The following is a 17,973-nucleotide window of genomic DNA, read 5'->3' on the forward strand; positions in this document are numbered from 1 at the left end:
ACTAAGTGTTTCTGTGATTGGTTGATTTTTCCTTGAGACTTCACATGAACTTCTGACACAGATCCCTGGCAAGCTGATTGATCCAGATTGGTATTTTCCTTCCATTTCATATTTCCAACTATTTCTCACTAATCTCCTGTAGTCTTAATTCTGCCTTCCAAAGAGAGAACCATTTTATTAGCTTCATGGGATTTGGTTTCTCGATTTGGAGGTTTAGGGTTATGGTTTCATTGGACATCCCAGTTAACCGTCATCCCTATTATCATGTTCAGTGCTTCTGTTCTACCTCATTGTTTAGTGCATAGTGCCTGGGGTCTTAAAAGGTTGCAAGCAGCAATTCAAGGTACAACAATTGGTCACTATTTGCCGGGAACAACAGAGGAAGAAGGAGAGGCAGGAGGAGGAGGAGGAAATGGAATGTGTGGCTAACTGCCTCCGTGAACACCTGCCTTCTTTGCCATGAGACCAGAAGAACTGGATGGTGCCTGGCTCTTTGATCAAAGAGTCTATGCAAGAATCCTGATCAAAAGGGGAAAATGCAGCACAGAATTTCAAATTCTTACGGAATCCAGACTTTCTAAAGCCAATAAGGCTGGATGAACCCCTAGAACTATTGCCCTGAGATAATCTTTAAACCTTAAACTTGAATCAAAAATATCCCCTGAAGGTCTTAAATGCTAACAAGCGACCATCTAAGATACATCAATTGGTCTCAACCCACCTGGATCAAAGGAGAATGAAGAACACCAAGGTCACAAGGTAATTATGAGCCCAAGAGACAGAAAGGGCCACATGAACTAGAGACTACATCATCTGAGACCAGAAGAACTAGATGGTGCCCGGCCACAACCGATGACTGCCCGGACAGGGAGCACAACAGAGAACCCCTGAGGGAGCAGGAGAACAGTGGGATGCAGACCCCAAATTCTCATAAAAGACCAGACTTAATGGTCTGACTAAGATTAGAAGAATCTCAGCGGTCATGGTCCCCAAAGCTTCTGTTGGCCCAGGACAAGAACCATTCCCAAAGCCAACTCAGCAGACATGGATTGGACGGGACAATGGGTTGGAGAGAGATGCTGATAAGGAGTGAGATACTTGCATCAGGTGGACACTCCAGACTATGTTGGCATCTTCTGTCTGGAGGGGAGATGGGAGGGTACAGGGGGTTAGAAACTGACAAAACGGTCACAAAAGGAGAGACTGGAAGGAGGGAGCGGGCTGACTCATTAGGGAGAGAATAAGTGGGAGTATGTAGTAAGGTGTATGTAAGTTTATATGTGAGAGACTGACTTGATCTGTAAACTTTCACTTAAAGCACAATAAAAATTATTAAAAAAAAAAAAAAATCCCCTTAAGTCTTCTTTAAACCAAACAATAGTTTACCTTAGTTAGTAAAGAATGTCTGCCTTTGAGCATTGTGCTCTTTTAAAGAACTATCTATAAGGGATCAAATTAACAATGGCAACTCAAAAGACTAGATAGGAAACTTAGGGGGCAGTGAGTTCATGTTAATGGAGGAGGAACAATTCAGAAGAGGAGGGTGAAGACGGCTGGGTAACTTGAAGAATGTAATCAATGTCACACATGCAGAACTTGCAGAACTGGTGTAATGTTCTGATGTGCATATTCTCCACAACAACAAAAAAAGAAAATAAATTATTAAAGCAGAAAAAAAAAGCTAAAAAACAACAAAAAACCCAGTAGCTGGAGCTATCAAAGACTCCAGGGCAGATACAACAGAAGGAGGGCCTGGAGTGGCACAGTGAGGGAGCTGCAGCTGGGGGCTAAACCTCCAGCAGAACTGCGAAAAGTCACCCAACCCCTTTGAGTAAGCAACAAACCAACCCCGTGAACGTGTTCCTCTGAGTCAGAGGAATCCCCAGCACCAAGACACCATACCTCTCTAATAAGGGTCTTCCGGAAACAGTCAAAGGTCCCAGAGTACATGGGAGGCTGTCCAGGTGAACTCGAGGGCTGCGTTTGCAGCCGGACCTGAAAACAGAAGTTAAAACACAGTTACCTCCCAGATTCAGAACTGACTGTCAGTAGCAGTGGCCCCAAATGTCTCACAAACTATGAACCGGAAAATCTGTACCTGGGATGCCCATGTCTTCAGCATCCACTTAACCTGCTGGATCCAGACTTCTCTTTCCTCCAGTTTACTCAGAACCCTGTACTCACAAGTCATTAGGCTGCTTTTAGAGAGTGGCAGTTTCTTTGATTTCCTCATCCACTTACTTTCATTATTTATTTCTTATTTAATAAATCCCACAATGACCCAATGGAACAGGTATTTCCCATTTACAGACAAGGAAACTGGGCTTAGCGAATTTAAGTGGTGTGTCAATAACTAGAGAAGGTGGGCTGAGGCCAGACCTGACTGATGACAAAGCTCCAGCTCTCAGCCACCACCCCATCCATGCATGGTGACATGTAGGTTAGGTACAGTGCCCAATAAGGCCATTTTGGAGTGAGGAAGATTTTATCTTACTTTTCTTGGTCTTCATCATTCTTGATCTTTTGGAGTATTTAACGCTTCTAACTCTCTCTCTTTAAATCTCCCTTCTTAGTGCTCCTCTTTTTGTTTCCTTTTTTACCCTAGGCATTCTCCAAGGCTTAGCAACCTACTTCTCTGGTCCAATCCAGGGCTTCAGCCTCTGCTCAGTGATGACTCTCACCGGCTGTCACCAGACCTTCTCTCCAGGAATACAGGGTGGAGAGGAGGAGTGTGTTGTCTCATTAGGGGAAAGGAAATAGGAGTATATAGCAAGGTGCATATAAATTTTTGTATGAGAGACTGACTAGATTTGTAAACCTTCGCTTAAGACCTACATTTCCAACTGCCTGGAAAAGCTCTCCCTATTCAAGTTTCCCAGTTGCCTCAAATAGCCTCTAGAATCTCACCCTTCTGATGAATGCCCCATTTGTAACAGTGCCATTTTCCCACACTCTCTTCCTGAGATTTGAACTCTAGCATCACCTCCGACTACTTCCAGCTGCTCTTCCTGCTCTTCTTACTCAAGCACTAAATCCATTGCAGTGGTCCTGTCAAGAGGCTCCCAGAATCATAATTTCTTCCCCTCTCTTTCTGACTCAAACTCCTAGGCCAAACCCTCATCCATCCTTACCAGTATGGTGGTTTTCACTTCTGTCTGCTCATTCTTTGACACTCCCCTGCTTCACAAGGTGAGAGGTGAATCCTAATTCCCCTATTCTTGAATGTGGGCCAGAATCAGTGGCTCACTTCTAATGAATAGATGTGGTGGAACTGATGCTATGTGGCTTCTGAGGCTAGATGATAAAAAAGTCAGCTTCTCCCTGGCTCGCTCTTTCTAGAATTTTCTCTAGGGAAGTCAGCCACTGTGTTGTGAGGACACTCAAGCAGACTGGAGAGGGTCATGTTGGGGAGAAATGAGCCCTCCTGACAAGAGCAAGCACCAACTTGTCAGTATGTAAGTAAGACACTTGGAAGCCAATCCTTCAAATCAGTACAGTTCCAGCCTTTTCTTCTTTTAATTTCTCATACCATAAAATTTACCTATTTAAAATATACAATTCCATTGTTTTTAGTATATTGAACAGAGTTGTGCAACCATCATTACAATCAATTTCAGAACATTTTCATCACCCCAAAAAGAAGCCCTCTACCCATTTAGTAATCACTCTCCATTCCTAACTCCTCTCAGCCCCTGGCAACCAGTAATCTACCTTCTGGTTCTATGGATTTGCCAATTCTGGGCACTTCACATAAATGCAATCATACAATTGTGGTCTTTTGTGCCTGGCTTCTTTCACTTAACATAAAGTTTTAAAGGTTATCTATGTTGTAGAATGTATTGGTACTTCACTCTTTTTTACTGATGAATAATATTCTATTTTACGGGTATACCATTTTTTGTTTATCATTAAATAAGGCAAATAAGGGTTTTGTTTTTATTTAAAGAGAGGTCCCCAAGACTAAAATGCCTGGGACTAACAAGATCTCTTCCTGGATTAAAGCGCCTGAAACAGATGAGGCAGTCCAAAGTGGCAGAGTAGTCAGACACCTCATAATGTCCTTCTTACAACAAAGACCCAAGAAAACAAATGAATCTGATACAGATGACAACTTTAGAACCCTGAGCATCAAAGACAAGGCTGAATAATCAGAATGAGCACCAAGTGGAAGAAGAAACAGTACAAAAAAGCAGACATGGAGAATTACAGATTGCAGGTGACCTGCTAGCCAAACCTGCACAGCAAGGCCGTATTGAGACAAAGCAAGATGCATTCTCAGCCGAAACCCCCATCACCTCGTACAGCCAAGCAGGAGTGACTCTGCACTCATGTCCAGAGCCAGGCAGGAGGAGCTTCCCACCCTGCAAAAGTTAAGCACACGCACCTCACCCACTGCACTCACCCCTGCCCCCTGTGCCAGAAGCCGTGGGCCTATAGAGATCCCCCAACCCCCTTGCCCATCCACACTCCCCACATGTGATCACAGTCTGGCAGTATCCACCACCGTCCCCACTCCCTAAGCTGGGAGCCCTTGAACTGGAGGCAACACCCTTTGCTTAACTCTTGTACCTCCTTCAAGGGCCACCTGGACCCATGGACCTGCTGCACCTCCTATCCCTACCAGCCACCTCCGCCAGGGACACAAGAGCCAGCACTGCCTCCTACTCCCTCCAGCCACCCATGCCAGGGACCTGAGGGCCAATGGTATCTCTTACCTGCCGCACCGCAGGCCTGAGGGCCAGAAGAGCCTGCTACTCCCTCCAGCTACCTGCACCAAAGGCCTGAGGGCTAGTGGTTCCTCCCACTCCTTCCAGTCACCTGTGCTGGAGGTCCAAGGGCCGGCAGTGCCTCCTACTCCCTATAGCCACCTGCACCGGGGACCCGAAGACCAGCTGCACAACATCCCCCATGACACACTCTAATGGACAAGGGCACACCTTCCAGTTGGGCACCCATGAACATGTGACAACCCCCATCTCATCCCTCGCATCGCCTCCCCCCACAACCAGAGGCTTGTGCCCACTCCAAACACCCACACAGCCCTGTCAACCCAAGACCATTGGTAAGAGTTTCCGAACCACCCACCCAGTGACCAACAACCCGGGCACTCTCACCCCAACCACTCAGCAATCGGCAGAACACACACATAACACTTAACCCAGCAAGCAGGGAGAACACCACAGCCAGGTGACCAACTGGACAGATATGTCACCTCACCAGAAATGCCAGCTGCATCTTCAGCTGCCCCACAACACCAGCGAACAGAGACCCATGCTCACACATCAAGTCACTGACCCACCCACCCAAAGACAGCAGATGAGAGCTTTGGTGCAACCAGAGTAGTGATCAGAGTAGCACAAATGTCCAGCCTACTCAGATATATCAAAACAAAACAAAAATTCAGGATGCACCAAACAAACACACAATAAAAAATAAACATAATAACTTCTTACTACTTTGGAGATAACAGATAATACCAAATCACATACAGAAGGAGGACAAGATGGCTCCAGCAAGTGACCAAAATAAAAAACCAGAAAACCTTCCAGAGGAAAAAAAATGGTAATGGAACTACCTGATATGGAATTCAAAAGACAAATATAAGGGCTCTCCAAGAGATCAAGGAAAACACAGACAAAACCAAGGAAAACAGACAAAATTAAGAAAAACACAAACGAAGCAATAGAAGAATTCAGAAAAAACAACACAAGAGCAAAACAACAAAATAAATGAGAAACCATACAAAAACAGCAACTAGAAATCCAAAATATTAACAATAAAATTTCAGAAATAGACAATTCAGTATAAGGATACAGGAGAAGAGCTAAAACAACAGAAGACGGAATCAGCAAATTTGAAGACAAACCCCTTGACACCAATTTGTTTAAGGAAAAATCAGAAAAAAAAAGAAAAAATGAAGAAAGCCTGAGAATTATATGGGACACTATCAAGAGAAAAAAATTGTGCATGCTCAGAGTTCCAGAACAGGGGGAGGCCATGGAAAACACAGAGGGAATTTTCAAAGATTTGCTGGCAGAAAACTTCCCTAATATCATCAAAGACGAGAAGATATCCAGCCATGAAGCTCAGTGAACTCCATACAGGATAGGCTTCAAAAGAAAGTCACCAAAATAAATCATAATCAATTTGCCAAAACCAAAGACAAAGAAAGAATCCAGAGAGCAGCTTGGAAAAAACAAAAAGTCACCTATAAAGGGAACAAATAAGACTAAGATACAGAAACCATGCAGGCAAGAAGGCAATGGGATGGCATACATAAAACTTTGAAAGAAAAAAACTAACAAACCAAGAATTATATATTCAACAAAATTGCCTCTAAAATACAATGGCAAAATCAGGACATTTTCAGATAAACAGAAATAAAGGGAATTTGTAAAAACCAGACGAAACTTACAAGAAATATTAAAGGAAGTCCTTCGGATAGAGAACCAATATCAGACAACAACCTGAGATTAGGACACAGGACAACATCAGCTAGATACCAACCCAGAAAAAGAATTCTCAAAAATAAAAATTAAAAGGCTGAAAACAAGGAACCATAGACATCAATCTGTAAATGATGATAACATCAAAACAAAAAAGGGGGGATAAATGGTATAGCTTTAGAACATTCATAAAGAGAAGAAGTCAAGGTGATATCAAGAAATTAAAGACTAGTTTAAACTCAGGAACATAAAAGTAAATCTCAAGGTAACCACAAAGAAAGTTAACAAACCTACTCATCAAAATAAAAGAGAAGAATGATACTGGTGAAGAGGATGTTTCTTGGGTCAAGTAAATACATGAGGCTAAATGGGCAGTTCCTGTCCAGAGGTAACATGAGAAGACAGAAGGGAACAGGAGCTGGTTGAATGGACATGGGAAATACAGGGTGGAGAGAAGGAGTGTGCTGTCATATTGTAGGGAGAACAAGTAGTGTCACATAACAATGTGTGTATAAGCTTTTGTATGAGAAACTGACTTGAATCATAAACTTTCACTTAAGGCACAATAAAAAAAAGAAAAAGAAAGATACAGTAAATGCAAAATCAACAACAAAAGAAATGAAAAGAAAATCCACAAACAAAAAGAGCTCATCACAGAGAATTAAGCGGAACAGTCAACACCACCAAAAAAAAAGTACAACAAAATGGCAGCAGTAAACTCATACTTATCGATAATCACACTGAATGTTCATGGCTTAAATGCACCAGTAAAAAGACAGAGAGTGGCAGAATGGATAAAAAACAACCCATCAATATGCTGTCAACAAGACATACCTTAGATAAAAAGACATACACAAACTAAAACACAAACAATGGGAACAAAAAGTACCAAGCAAACAATAACCAAAAAAGATCAAGAGTGGCAGTATTAATCTCAAAATCTGCCATAAAAGATAAGGAAAGACATTACATAATGATTAAAGAGTCAGTCCACTAAAAGGACAAAACCATAATAAATATACATGCACCCAATGACGGGGTCCAAAATACATAAAACAAACTCACGCAGCATTGAAAAGAGAAATGGTTCCATAATAATAGTAGGAGACTTCGATATACCATTTCCGGTGAAGGACAGAACATCTAGAAAGAAACTAAACGAGGATATAGACGATCTAAACGCCATATCAACTAACTCAACCTCACAGACATATACAGAACACTTCACCAACAGCAGCACAGTATACATTCTTCTCCAAAACAGAACACGTTTTAGGCTACAAAGCAAGCCTCAACAAAATGCAAAACACTGAAATAACACAAAGCATTTTCTGTAATCACAACACCATAAAAGTAGAAATGAGTAACTGGAAGAGCAAGGGGAAAAAAAGCAAATACATGGAAACTGAATAATACCTTGCTTAAAAACCACTGGGTAATAGAATAAACCAAAGATGGAATAAAAAAATTCCTAGAATCAAATAAGAATGAAAACATATCTTTCCAAAACCTTTGGGACACAGCAAAAGCAGTGCTCAGAGGTCAATTTATAGTAATAAAATGCACACATCAAAAAAAGAAGAAAGGGCCAAAATCGAAACATTAATTCTACAACTCAAACAAATAGAAAGAGAACAGCAAAAGGAGCCCAGTCACCAGAAGAAAGAAAATAATCAAGATTAGAACAGAAACAAATGAAATAGAGAACTGAAAAACAATAGATTCAACAAGATCAGAAGTTGGTTCTCTGAAAGGATCAACAAAATTGACAAACCAAGGTTGTAGGTAGACCAAAACTCTTATACACTTCTGGTGTGAATATAAAATGGTACAACCACTATGGAAACGGTATGGGGATGCCTCAAAAAGCTAGGAACAGAAATACGATATGATCCAGCAATCCCACTCCTAGGTACACATACGCTAAAGAAATACGAGCTGTGACACAAATTGACATATGCACACCCATGTTTATTGTAGCATTATTCACATTAGCAAAAAGATGGAAACAACCTAAGCGCCCATCAACAGATGAAAGGATTAAAAAACTATGCTAATACACACAACAGAATACCCTGCAACGATAAAGAACAATGATGGATCTGTGAAATATCTCACAACATGGATGAATTTGAAGGACATTATACTGAGTAAAGTAAGTAAATCAAAAAAGGACAAATATTGTATGAGACTACTGTTATAAAGAAAGAAGAAAAGTTTACGCATAGGAAAAAAAAATTCCTTGATAGTTACCAGGGATGGGAGAGGAAGGGAAGGAAAATTACCAAATAGAAGACACGTGTTAATACTGGTGTAGGGAAAGGCAATACACAATATGGGGGAAGTCAACACAACATGACCAAGGCAACGAGGTCACTGAAAGGAATGCAAGAACAAAGGGCAACAACAGTGATTACTATAGCATAAACAATTCTGCAACAATAGTAGTAAAACAATAATTTACAAATGGATACATAGGTAGATAGGTATGCCAAGAGGTGTGGGAGGATGCAAGGGAGCACAACTACCTACAGATGTAGGTTTGGTAGACAGTTCTACATACACAACTGTAGGTGCTGCTTATATATTAATATGGACAATGGAGCACACAAGAGCCACAGGGTAAATTTTTAGACATAACCAAACACCTCGTTGGATGAAGTTCCTAGGCTCAAAGGTGAAGGACCATAGACTCAGGGGACAGCCACATCAATTGGCACATCACAGTTCATGAACACAGTTTTGCATACTACTTTGTTCTGTTTTTTTTTTTTTTTTGTTCTGCATCCTACTTTGGTCAGTAGCATCTGGGGTCTTCTTAAAAGCTTGCAAGCAGCCATCTAAGATAAAACTATTGGTCTCTTACTGTCCAGAGAAAGAGAGTAAAGAAAACCAAAGACACAAGGGAGCAATTAATCCAAAGGACTAATGGACCACGTGAACCATAGCCTACACAACTCCGAGACCAAAAGTACTAGATGGTACCCAGCTACCACCACCGACCACTCTGACAGGGATCACAACCAAGGGTCCCGGACAGAGCGTGAGAAAAATTATTGAACAAAAAATCAAATTCACAAAAAAGACAAGACTTACTGGTCTCACAGAGACCACGGGAAAGCCCAAGACTATGGCCGTAAGACACCCTTCTAAACTGGAAATGAAACCATTCCCAGACTCCACCTTTCAGCTAAACCATAGACAGGCTCATAAAATAAATAATACCCGAAAGGAACGTGCTCCTTAGAACAATCAATTATACAGATCAAAAGGGCAACATTTGCCCAAAAGCAAAGATGAGAAGGCAGGAAGGGGTAGAAATCAGGACTAAAGGAAAATGGGGGAACCTTTAGGGAGTAAATGGGGAGAGTGCTAACACATTGTGGGGAATGACATCAATGTCATGGAACACTTTATGTACAAACTATCAAATGGGAAATGAATTTGCTCTGTAAGCTTTCATCTAATGCACGATAAAAAAATTTTTTTAAGTAATAAAATGCCTGAAAACAACTCAGAAAAAAGAATGAGAACGGTTGCACAGCTCGAAGAATGTAATCAATGTCACTGAAATGTACATGTAGAAGTGGCTGAATTGGTGTATGTTTTGCTATGTATGTTCTTGACAAAAAAAAAAAAAAATGCCTGAAACGAGATATCTGCCTACATGGGTCAGGAGTAGGAAGAGAGGCCAGACAATCCTCCTCCCTTACTGGACAGTGCTGCTTGTAACAATGACTTTTGGAAGCACTAACATACACGGCATTTACCATCAGCTGAATAAATACCTGATTTCATGTTGCACAAGCCCCTCTCCAGCCTGGCTGCTTTAACCCTGGTCTTGCCATAAAAAAAAAAAAAAAAAAAAAAATTTTACCCTGGGGCAGCTCCTCCTCTGGATGAAAGGTGGCAAAGAGCCTGCTGACCAAGCCTGACATGAAGTATCCCAAAGCTGTTTCCCTGTGGAGCAAATCTGATTCAATCTCCTAACAAGCCCCCTAAACCCACTTCCACCCGTTAAGACCCATGTCGCCTTCCAACAGGCCCACCCTGGCTATGACCTATCAATTTCCTTGAAGTCTGTGTACAGAAGCAAGACTGAAAACTATCTTTCAATAAAGTGAAAAACACTTTAAGCAAGGCCTTTAATACCAAGCCACATGGCTTGGACTTCTGGTCTCCAGCATGGCCTTGCTAAAGGTTGCACAGGCAAAAGTTGAGGCATGCATGCGAAGACCAGGGAACACACACCTTGATGAGTTTCCTCCCTCCCAGAACCTCAATTTGACTTGGCTTCCACAGCAGGGAATGTGAGGGTCAGCCAGGCCCTGGGTAAAGTCACACACCTCCTTTTCTTGGAACAGGCTCAGTTCCTGCAGACAACAACACTGCCCAAAAGGACGCCTCATCCCAGGAGGCCTCTCAGGCTGCCATGGGGTGCCAGGCTGAAGGTGTCCAGATCCCTTTCTAGGACCGCAAAAGTGGGAAGGAGATAATTACAGAGCACACTGGTCCCAGGGGAGTGCGTCAAAATCCATCTCCAGAATAATTTTGTGTCTGACTTTAGCTCTCTCCCTAAGGGACCTGTTTCTACCTTGATGATGTTAGTGTTGGCTGAAATCAGAACTTTGGGGGAAAAGTGTTTTCTTTCTCATCCCCCAAAATGTGGCGCAGGGTCAGGAGAGGCGGCCAAACAGAAAACTTTATTTCGGACCCCCTGACAGGCGGTTAGAAGCTGCTCCCTCTGCGCCGCCGGGCTCTTTGGGGCGCGCGGTACAAATTCTCCTTCACCCCGAAAGGGGAGAAAGAGAGGCTCCCTCAACTTCTCATGGAAACTCCCACAGACCCCTTCAATACCGGGGCTGCGCCTCGCGCCGTCCGCCTGGGCCACCTCCCCTTCAATCCGTCCCCCCGCGCTGCCCTGCACCTTAACCGTGTCCAGCGGATGCCCCACGAACACCAGGCACATGCCGCCGAAGCCGCCGGCCAGCAGGTTCTTGATCGGACTGATGGGCTTCGGCTGGTCAGCCATAGTCCGCCCGCCCCGATCTGCTAGTCAGTCAGTCTGCGGTCTGTCCCCAGCTCGCCCCGCTCGGCTGCGTTGCCCTAGCTGTAGAGTCGGCGCCGCGGACCTTTCACCCACTTTCGGGTGGGCGGAGCGTAGCCCAGGGCAAGTCGGGAGGAGGGCGCCAGCGACTCGGCCGGGCTTCCGCCGGGGGCAGCTTCCGGTCGCGGTCCCGCCCCCCAATAGGCGTGGCCTAAGGGGGTTGGGGCTGACCCTGAACTAGTCTGAGCTGGAATTGGCACCCCAGCCGGTGGGCTTACTCCTCCAGGAAGTCTTCCCGGACTTAACTGTTTCCTCCTCTGGACTTCCATTCATTCACTTGCTCCGCAGAGGTCAGCTGCTCTCTGCTATGTGCCAGGTGCCCATCCAGATGCTGGAGACACAGCCCGGAGCACGACACATAGTTTCCTGCCCTTGTGGAACTTCCAGATCATAACAAAGATAAATAAGTGGAAAATGCATAGTATGTCAAATGGTGATAACGTCTATGGAGAAAAATAAAGCAGAGAAGAGGGCTAGGGAGCAGATGAAGCAAATAATTTGTAATTGTAATTAGGTGAGAAAGGGAAGGTCTCACTGAGAAGGTTGCTCTGGATTCAAGACCTGAGAAGGTGAAAGAGTGAGACCTATCTACAAATATGGGGTGAGGCTAAGGGACCTTCCAGGCAGAAGGGAAAAAAAAAAAATGCAAAAGCCCTGATACGGGCTGTGCCTGGCCTGTTTGAGGAACTGTGGGCAGGTGTGTATGGCTGAAGCAGTTGATGAGGACAGAGAGGTGGTGTTGTTAGGTGCCCCAGAGTCGATTTCGACTTATAGACTTCATGTGACAGAGTAGAGCTGCCCCATATGGTTTTTCTTTACAGAAGCAGATGGCAGGTCTTTCACCCATGGAGCTGCTCCATGGGTTCGTACTGCCAACCTTTCAGTTAGCAGGCAAGTACTTAACGTTTTTCGCCAACGGGGCCCCAGGAGAGGTCATGGGGGCATATCAAGTGGGGCTTTGTGCACCATTGTGAAGACATTGGCATTTCCTCGGAAGGAGATGGATACCATTGTGGGGTTTTGAGCACAGGAGTGACACAGTCTGACTTACAAGTCAACAGGACCCCTCTGTTGGGTAAGAATAGACTGTAAGGGGCAAAGAGGAAGCAAGGAGCCTTAAGAAGGCTGAAGGCCATGGCCAGAGATGATGGCTTGGACTTGGGTATAGCAAAGGATATGGTAAAAAGTGATCAGACTCTGAATTTATTCTGAAGGCCCAAAGGATTTGATAATGAATAAGATATAAGGCGTGTGAGAGGAGAAGTTAAGGATGATTAATGTTTTAGCCTTAGAAATTGGAAGAGTAGAATTGCCATTAACTGAGGTGCAGGAAGGCCAGGAGCTCAATTTTGGACATATTAAGTTTGAGATGCCTATTAGGTAGGTACATGTTTAAGTATAGTTTTCAGAGAGATCCAGGCTTGAAATGAAATTTGGCAGTAATCAGCCATATTAGATCACCAAGGGAGCAAATGGCAAATAAAAAAGGGAAAGATTCAGAAAGAGAACTCTGTGGCCCTCCAGTGTTAGGAGATCAGGAGGGACCAGAAAAAAAAAAAGGTTGAGAAGTAACCAGGGAAGTAGTTAGGAAGAACCAAAGATTATGGTGTCCTGTGACCACTGAGGAAAGAGCATCAGGTGTGGCTGACAGGTCAGGTAAGATGATAACTGAGACATGACCATTGCGTACAACAACAAGGGACTCTTTGGTGACCTTGATAAGAACAGTTCCTGTATAGTGATGGGGTGAAAGCCAGACTAGCAGATTCAAGAAAGAATAGGCAGAGTAAAACTAGGGAAAAAGAATATAGACAACTCTTCTGAGGAGTTAGGGTGGAAAGGAAAGGAGAGAAAGTGGGTTATAGCTGATACCTGTTTTACAGCAGATCTCATTGTTCATTCATTTTGTATTTAAATCTCTACTCTGAGGAGAGTGATAAAGCACAGTCTTCATAATATAACTACTAAAAACTATGGACAGTATCCAGGTATTCACTGTATTATTCTCTCACCTTTTCTGTATGCTTGAAATTTTCTCAAAATAAAAAGTTGGGAACAATAAACATACCCTACTCTGTAGCAGATACCCCCTTGCCAAATTGACCTAACAACCCCATTGATGTAAAGTCAATTCGCAGAGTAGAACTGCCCCACAGGGTTTTCCAGGAGCAGCTGGTGGATTCAAACTGCTGACCTTTTGATTAGTAGCCTGCACTCTTAACCACTGCGCCACCAGGGCTCCAATCTAATACCAGTCTTTCTCTATAGGCTCTCCCAAGCTAGAGGGAAGCCCAGAGGGGAAAAGATGAACAATGTATGCTGGGTGGAAAGATGGGTAACAAGTATCAGGAACAGGATCAAGAAGTGACTGGATCAGGCTGATCCAGAAGGACTGTAGGGGAGTGAAGTGCAAGAAGGCGAGGCAAGGCCTAAAACTGTTGTCATCGAGTCAATTCTGACTTGTGGTGACCCCACGTGTTACAGAGTAGAACAGATTCCATAGGGTTTTCTTGGCTGTAATCTTTATGGAAGCAAATCACCAGGCCTTTCTTTTGTGGCACTTCTGGGCGGGTTCGAACAGCCAACCTTTCAATTAGTAGTCAAGCACAAACCGTGTGCACCACCCAGGGAGACTCTGGGCAAGGCCCAAAAGCCTGTCTAATGTGCATGATGAGCTTTTTCTAGAAGGTGATGGGGAACCATGGAAGAATTTTAAGCACTGTGGTGACAAGGATCAGATTTGTTTTAGAAAACTTATTCTGGATGGGTGAAATTGTGTGGGATAAGACTGGAAGCAGGGAGACCAGTTAAGAAAGAATTACAGCTGACTAGGTAAGAGATAGTGAAGGCATGCACTGAGGCAGGGGTCATGGAAGGGCAGAAAAGGAGATAGTGAGTGCCCAGAGAATTACCAGAAAACCTGCGGCAGTTCTTGGTTTCAGACACACGGTACTTGCAGTGCTAAGGAATTTTAAAAGCTCATTAGTTTTAACTGTTAGTCATTGGTGACATTAGAAAAAGCTTGTTAGGGGTGTTGACAGCGGTAGGTTGAAAACTGAATAGCCAGCAAGAAGGCAAAGGCAGTGAGAGTCAGTTACTGTTTTCAGGAACTTGGCAGCAAAGGAAAAGGTGTAAAGGGTTAAAGCAAAGTTTAGATTACAACGTTTGTTTAAGATGGGACGGAGGGAAATGCCAAGAAAATGAGGTGTTGCAGGGATAAAGGAGGAAAAAGGTGCAGTGACAGAACAAGTTCCGTGGGGTAGTGGGAGTGGTACCCAGTGTGTTTGGCATCATCTGGCAAGTTTTTTCTAAATGCAGATCTCAGGGTTCTGACTCTGAATGTCTGGAGTTGGGCCTTGACATCAGTGATTCTGAAAAACAAGATACAACTGTTAGTCTCAACTTGTCCACAGCAGAAGAGAACAAAGGAAACCAAAGACACAAAGAAGAAACTAGTCTACAGACTAATACCCTACACAAACCACAGCTTCATCTACCCTGAGTCCAGAAGAACTAGATGGTGTGTAGCTACCACTACTGATGGTTCTGATCAGGTCCACAATAGGTGATCCTGATAGAAAGGGAGAAAAATATGGAGCAGAACCTCACATTTTTTAAAAATCCAGATTTTCTGGAACGGCAGTGACTAGAGGACTCCCGGAGACTACTGCCCTGAGATACTCTTTAAACCTTGAATCGAAACTCACCCCTGAGGTAACGTTTCAGCTGAGCGGCAGATGGCTCACAAAATAAAGAATATCAGCCATGAGTATCGTACTCCTTTAAAAAATTATCTGTATGAGACCAAACAGTCAATAATTTAAAACAAAGTTGAGAAGGTAAGGGGCATGGAAACTAGATTAATGGAAATGGAACAAAGAGAATAAAAATAATGAGAATGCTCACACATTGTGAAGAATGTAACCAATGTCAGTGAACAATATGTGTAGAAGTCGTTGAATGGGAATCTAAACTGCTGTGTAAACTGTCACTAAAAACTCAATAAAATATTATTTAAAAAATGAAAAACAAAATAAAAAATAAAACCATAAAAAGTGACAGGCTAAGATCAACCTATACTGATATGGCCTCATTAACAAACAAAGAAAACTCTATTCCCAAATGAAATTACATCCACAGGTATAGAAGTTAGGATTTACAACACATATTTTTGGGCCACATAATTCACTCCAAAACAATGTCTATCCTTATACCAGTACCAGATCATTTTTAAAAAATTTTATTTACGTTGTTGTTGTTGAGAATATGCACAGCAAAACATACACCAATTCAACAGTTTCTACATGTACAATTAACTTAGTGACATCGATTACATTCTTTGAGTTGTGCAACCATTCTCACCCTCCTTCTCTGAGTTGTTTCTCTCCATCAGTATAAACTCACTGCCTCCTAGGGTTCCTATCCAGTCTTTCAAGATGCCATTGTTCATTTGATCCCATATAGTTCTTTAAAAAGAGCACAATGATCAAGGCAGACATTTTTTACCAGTTAAGATAAACTATTTTTTGGTTTTAAGAAGACTTCAAGGGACACTTTTTGGTTTAAGGTTTAAAGGTTATCTCAGGCCAAAAGTTTTAGAGATTCATCCACCCTTCATGGCTCCAGAAAGTATGGAGTGTATGAGAATTTGAAATTCGGTTCTGCATTTTCTCCCTTTTTATCAGGATTCTTCTATGAAATCTTTGATCAAAACATTTTGTAATGATAGCTGGGCACCATCCAGTTCTTCTGGTCTCATGGAAAAGGAGACAGTTGTTCATGGAGGCAATTAGCCACACATTCCATATCCTCCTCCTATTCCTGACTCTCCTTCTTCCTCTGTTGCTCCAGGCAAATAAAGACCAATTGTTGTATTGCTTGTGAGCTTTTAAGACCCCAGGCACTACACAATGAACTAGGAGGTAGAACAGAAGTACTAAACATGTTATCAGGGCAATTAAGTGAGATGTCCCGTGAAACCATGACCCTAAACCTCCAAACCAAGAAGTCAAATCCCATAAGGTGTCTGGCTGCACATAAGAAATCGAGGGGTGGAAATGGGAGTGGCACTACTCACTATTACCCCTAGTGACCTACTCAAAAAATTTTTGCTTCTTGTCCCTGTGACCCTATGCTCTTCAGGTCTAGAGGTCTTATTTCCAAACGGAGGAATGCTCCCACCTGGAGACACATCACTGATTCCATTGAACTGGAAGCTAAGAATGTCACCCAACCACTTTGGGCTCCTAATGCTTCTGGATCAACAGGCAAAGAAGGGAGTTATATTGGCTGATGTGATTGGTCCTGATGACCAAGAGGAGATCGGATTGATATTACATTATAAAGGTAAAGAAGAGTATGTCTGGAATGCAGGAGATCCCTTAGGGCATCTCTTAGTACTATCATACCCTGTGATTAAAGTCAATGGAAAACTACAGCAACCCAATTCTGACATGACTACTCATGGCCCAGGCTCTTCAGCAGTGAATGTGTGGGTCACCCCACCAGGTAAAGAACCACGACTAGGTGAGGTATTTGCTGAGGGGAAAGGGAATACAGAATGGGTGATGGAAGAAGGTAGTTCTAAATATCAGTTATGACCATATGACCAGTTGCAGAAACAAGGACTGTAATTGTTATGAGTATTTCTTCCTTGTGTGTATGCATATTTTTATTTTCTTCACTTATAAAATATAAGATGTAAATAGGGCTAGTGAGTTTTTGGCTGTATGTGTGTTAGTTGTATCATGTTAGGGACAAGTATGACTTTATAATTGTCTGTTCAGAGATTATGTATGGTTTAAGGAGATGTGTACAGGTGCCAAGTTGACAAGGGGTGGATTGTGATGATTAAGGTTGTATGTCAACTTGGCTGGGCCATGATTCTTAATGGTTTGGCAGTTATGATGTACTTTGACAGTCATATAATGATGTAATCACTTCCATGAAGAGATCTAATGTGATCAACTCCATGATGGGACCTGCTGTGAGTAGCCAATCAGTTAAGAGGGAGTTTCCTTGACGGTGTGGCCTGCATCCATATATAGGTGGACTTTCCTGCAAGGCTCATGGGCTTTTGTTTACTCTGGATCTTGCAGCTGGTTCCTGTTCATCTGACCTCTGGTTCTTGGGACTTGAACCAGCAGCTTACCTGCTGATCTTGGGATTTGTCAACTTCTGCAGCCTGTGAGCCAGAGGCCTGTTGTCTAACCTGCTGATCTTGGGCTCACCAGCCCCTGCAGCTATATGAGTCAGGAGGAGGCTCCAGCCTGACCCATGGACTTGGGACTTTCCAGCCTCTACAACCGTATGAAGGATTTCCTTGATACAAATCTCTCTCTTTCTCTTTCTGCATATGTACATAGATGCTTCACTGGTTTTGCTTCTCTAGAGAACCCAGCCTAAGACAACACCTATCAC

At 43.0% G+C, this 17,973-nt stretch overlaps 1 protein-coding gene across 1 annotated transcript in view; it reads right to left on the reverse strand.

The window, feature by feature from the left end:
- The window catches only part of SLC25A20 (solute carrier family 25 member 20), a 29,529-nt gene extending 17,912 nt beyond the window's left edge, over positions 1–11,617 (reverse strand). The window contains exons 1-2 of the mRNA XM_049862884.1: positions 11,374–11,617; positions 1,903–1,995 (exon numbers count right to left, since the gene is read on the reverse strand). Coding sequence (XP_049718841.1) covers positions 1,903–1,995; positions 11,374–11,478 — 198 coding nt within the window. The 5' untranslated portion in view covers positions 11,479–11,617. The remainder of the gene's footprint in view (positions 1–1,902; positions 1,996–11,373) is intronic.
- Between the last annotated feature and the right edge of the window lie 6,356 nt (positions 11,618–17,973).

The sequence above is a fragment of the Elephas maximus genome, chromosome 20 (genome assembly GCF_024166365.1).
Source record: "Elephas maximus indicus isolate mEleMax1 chromosome 20, mEleMax1 primary haplotype, whole genome shotgun sequence".
NCBI classification, from domain to species: domain Eukaryota; kingdom Metazoa; phylum Chordata; class Mammalia; order Proboscidea; family Elephantidae; genus Elephas; species Elephas maximus.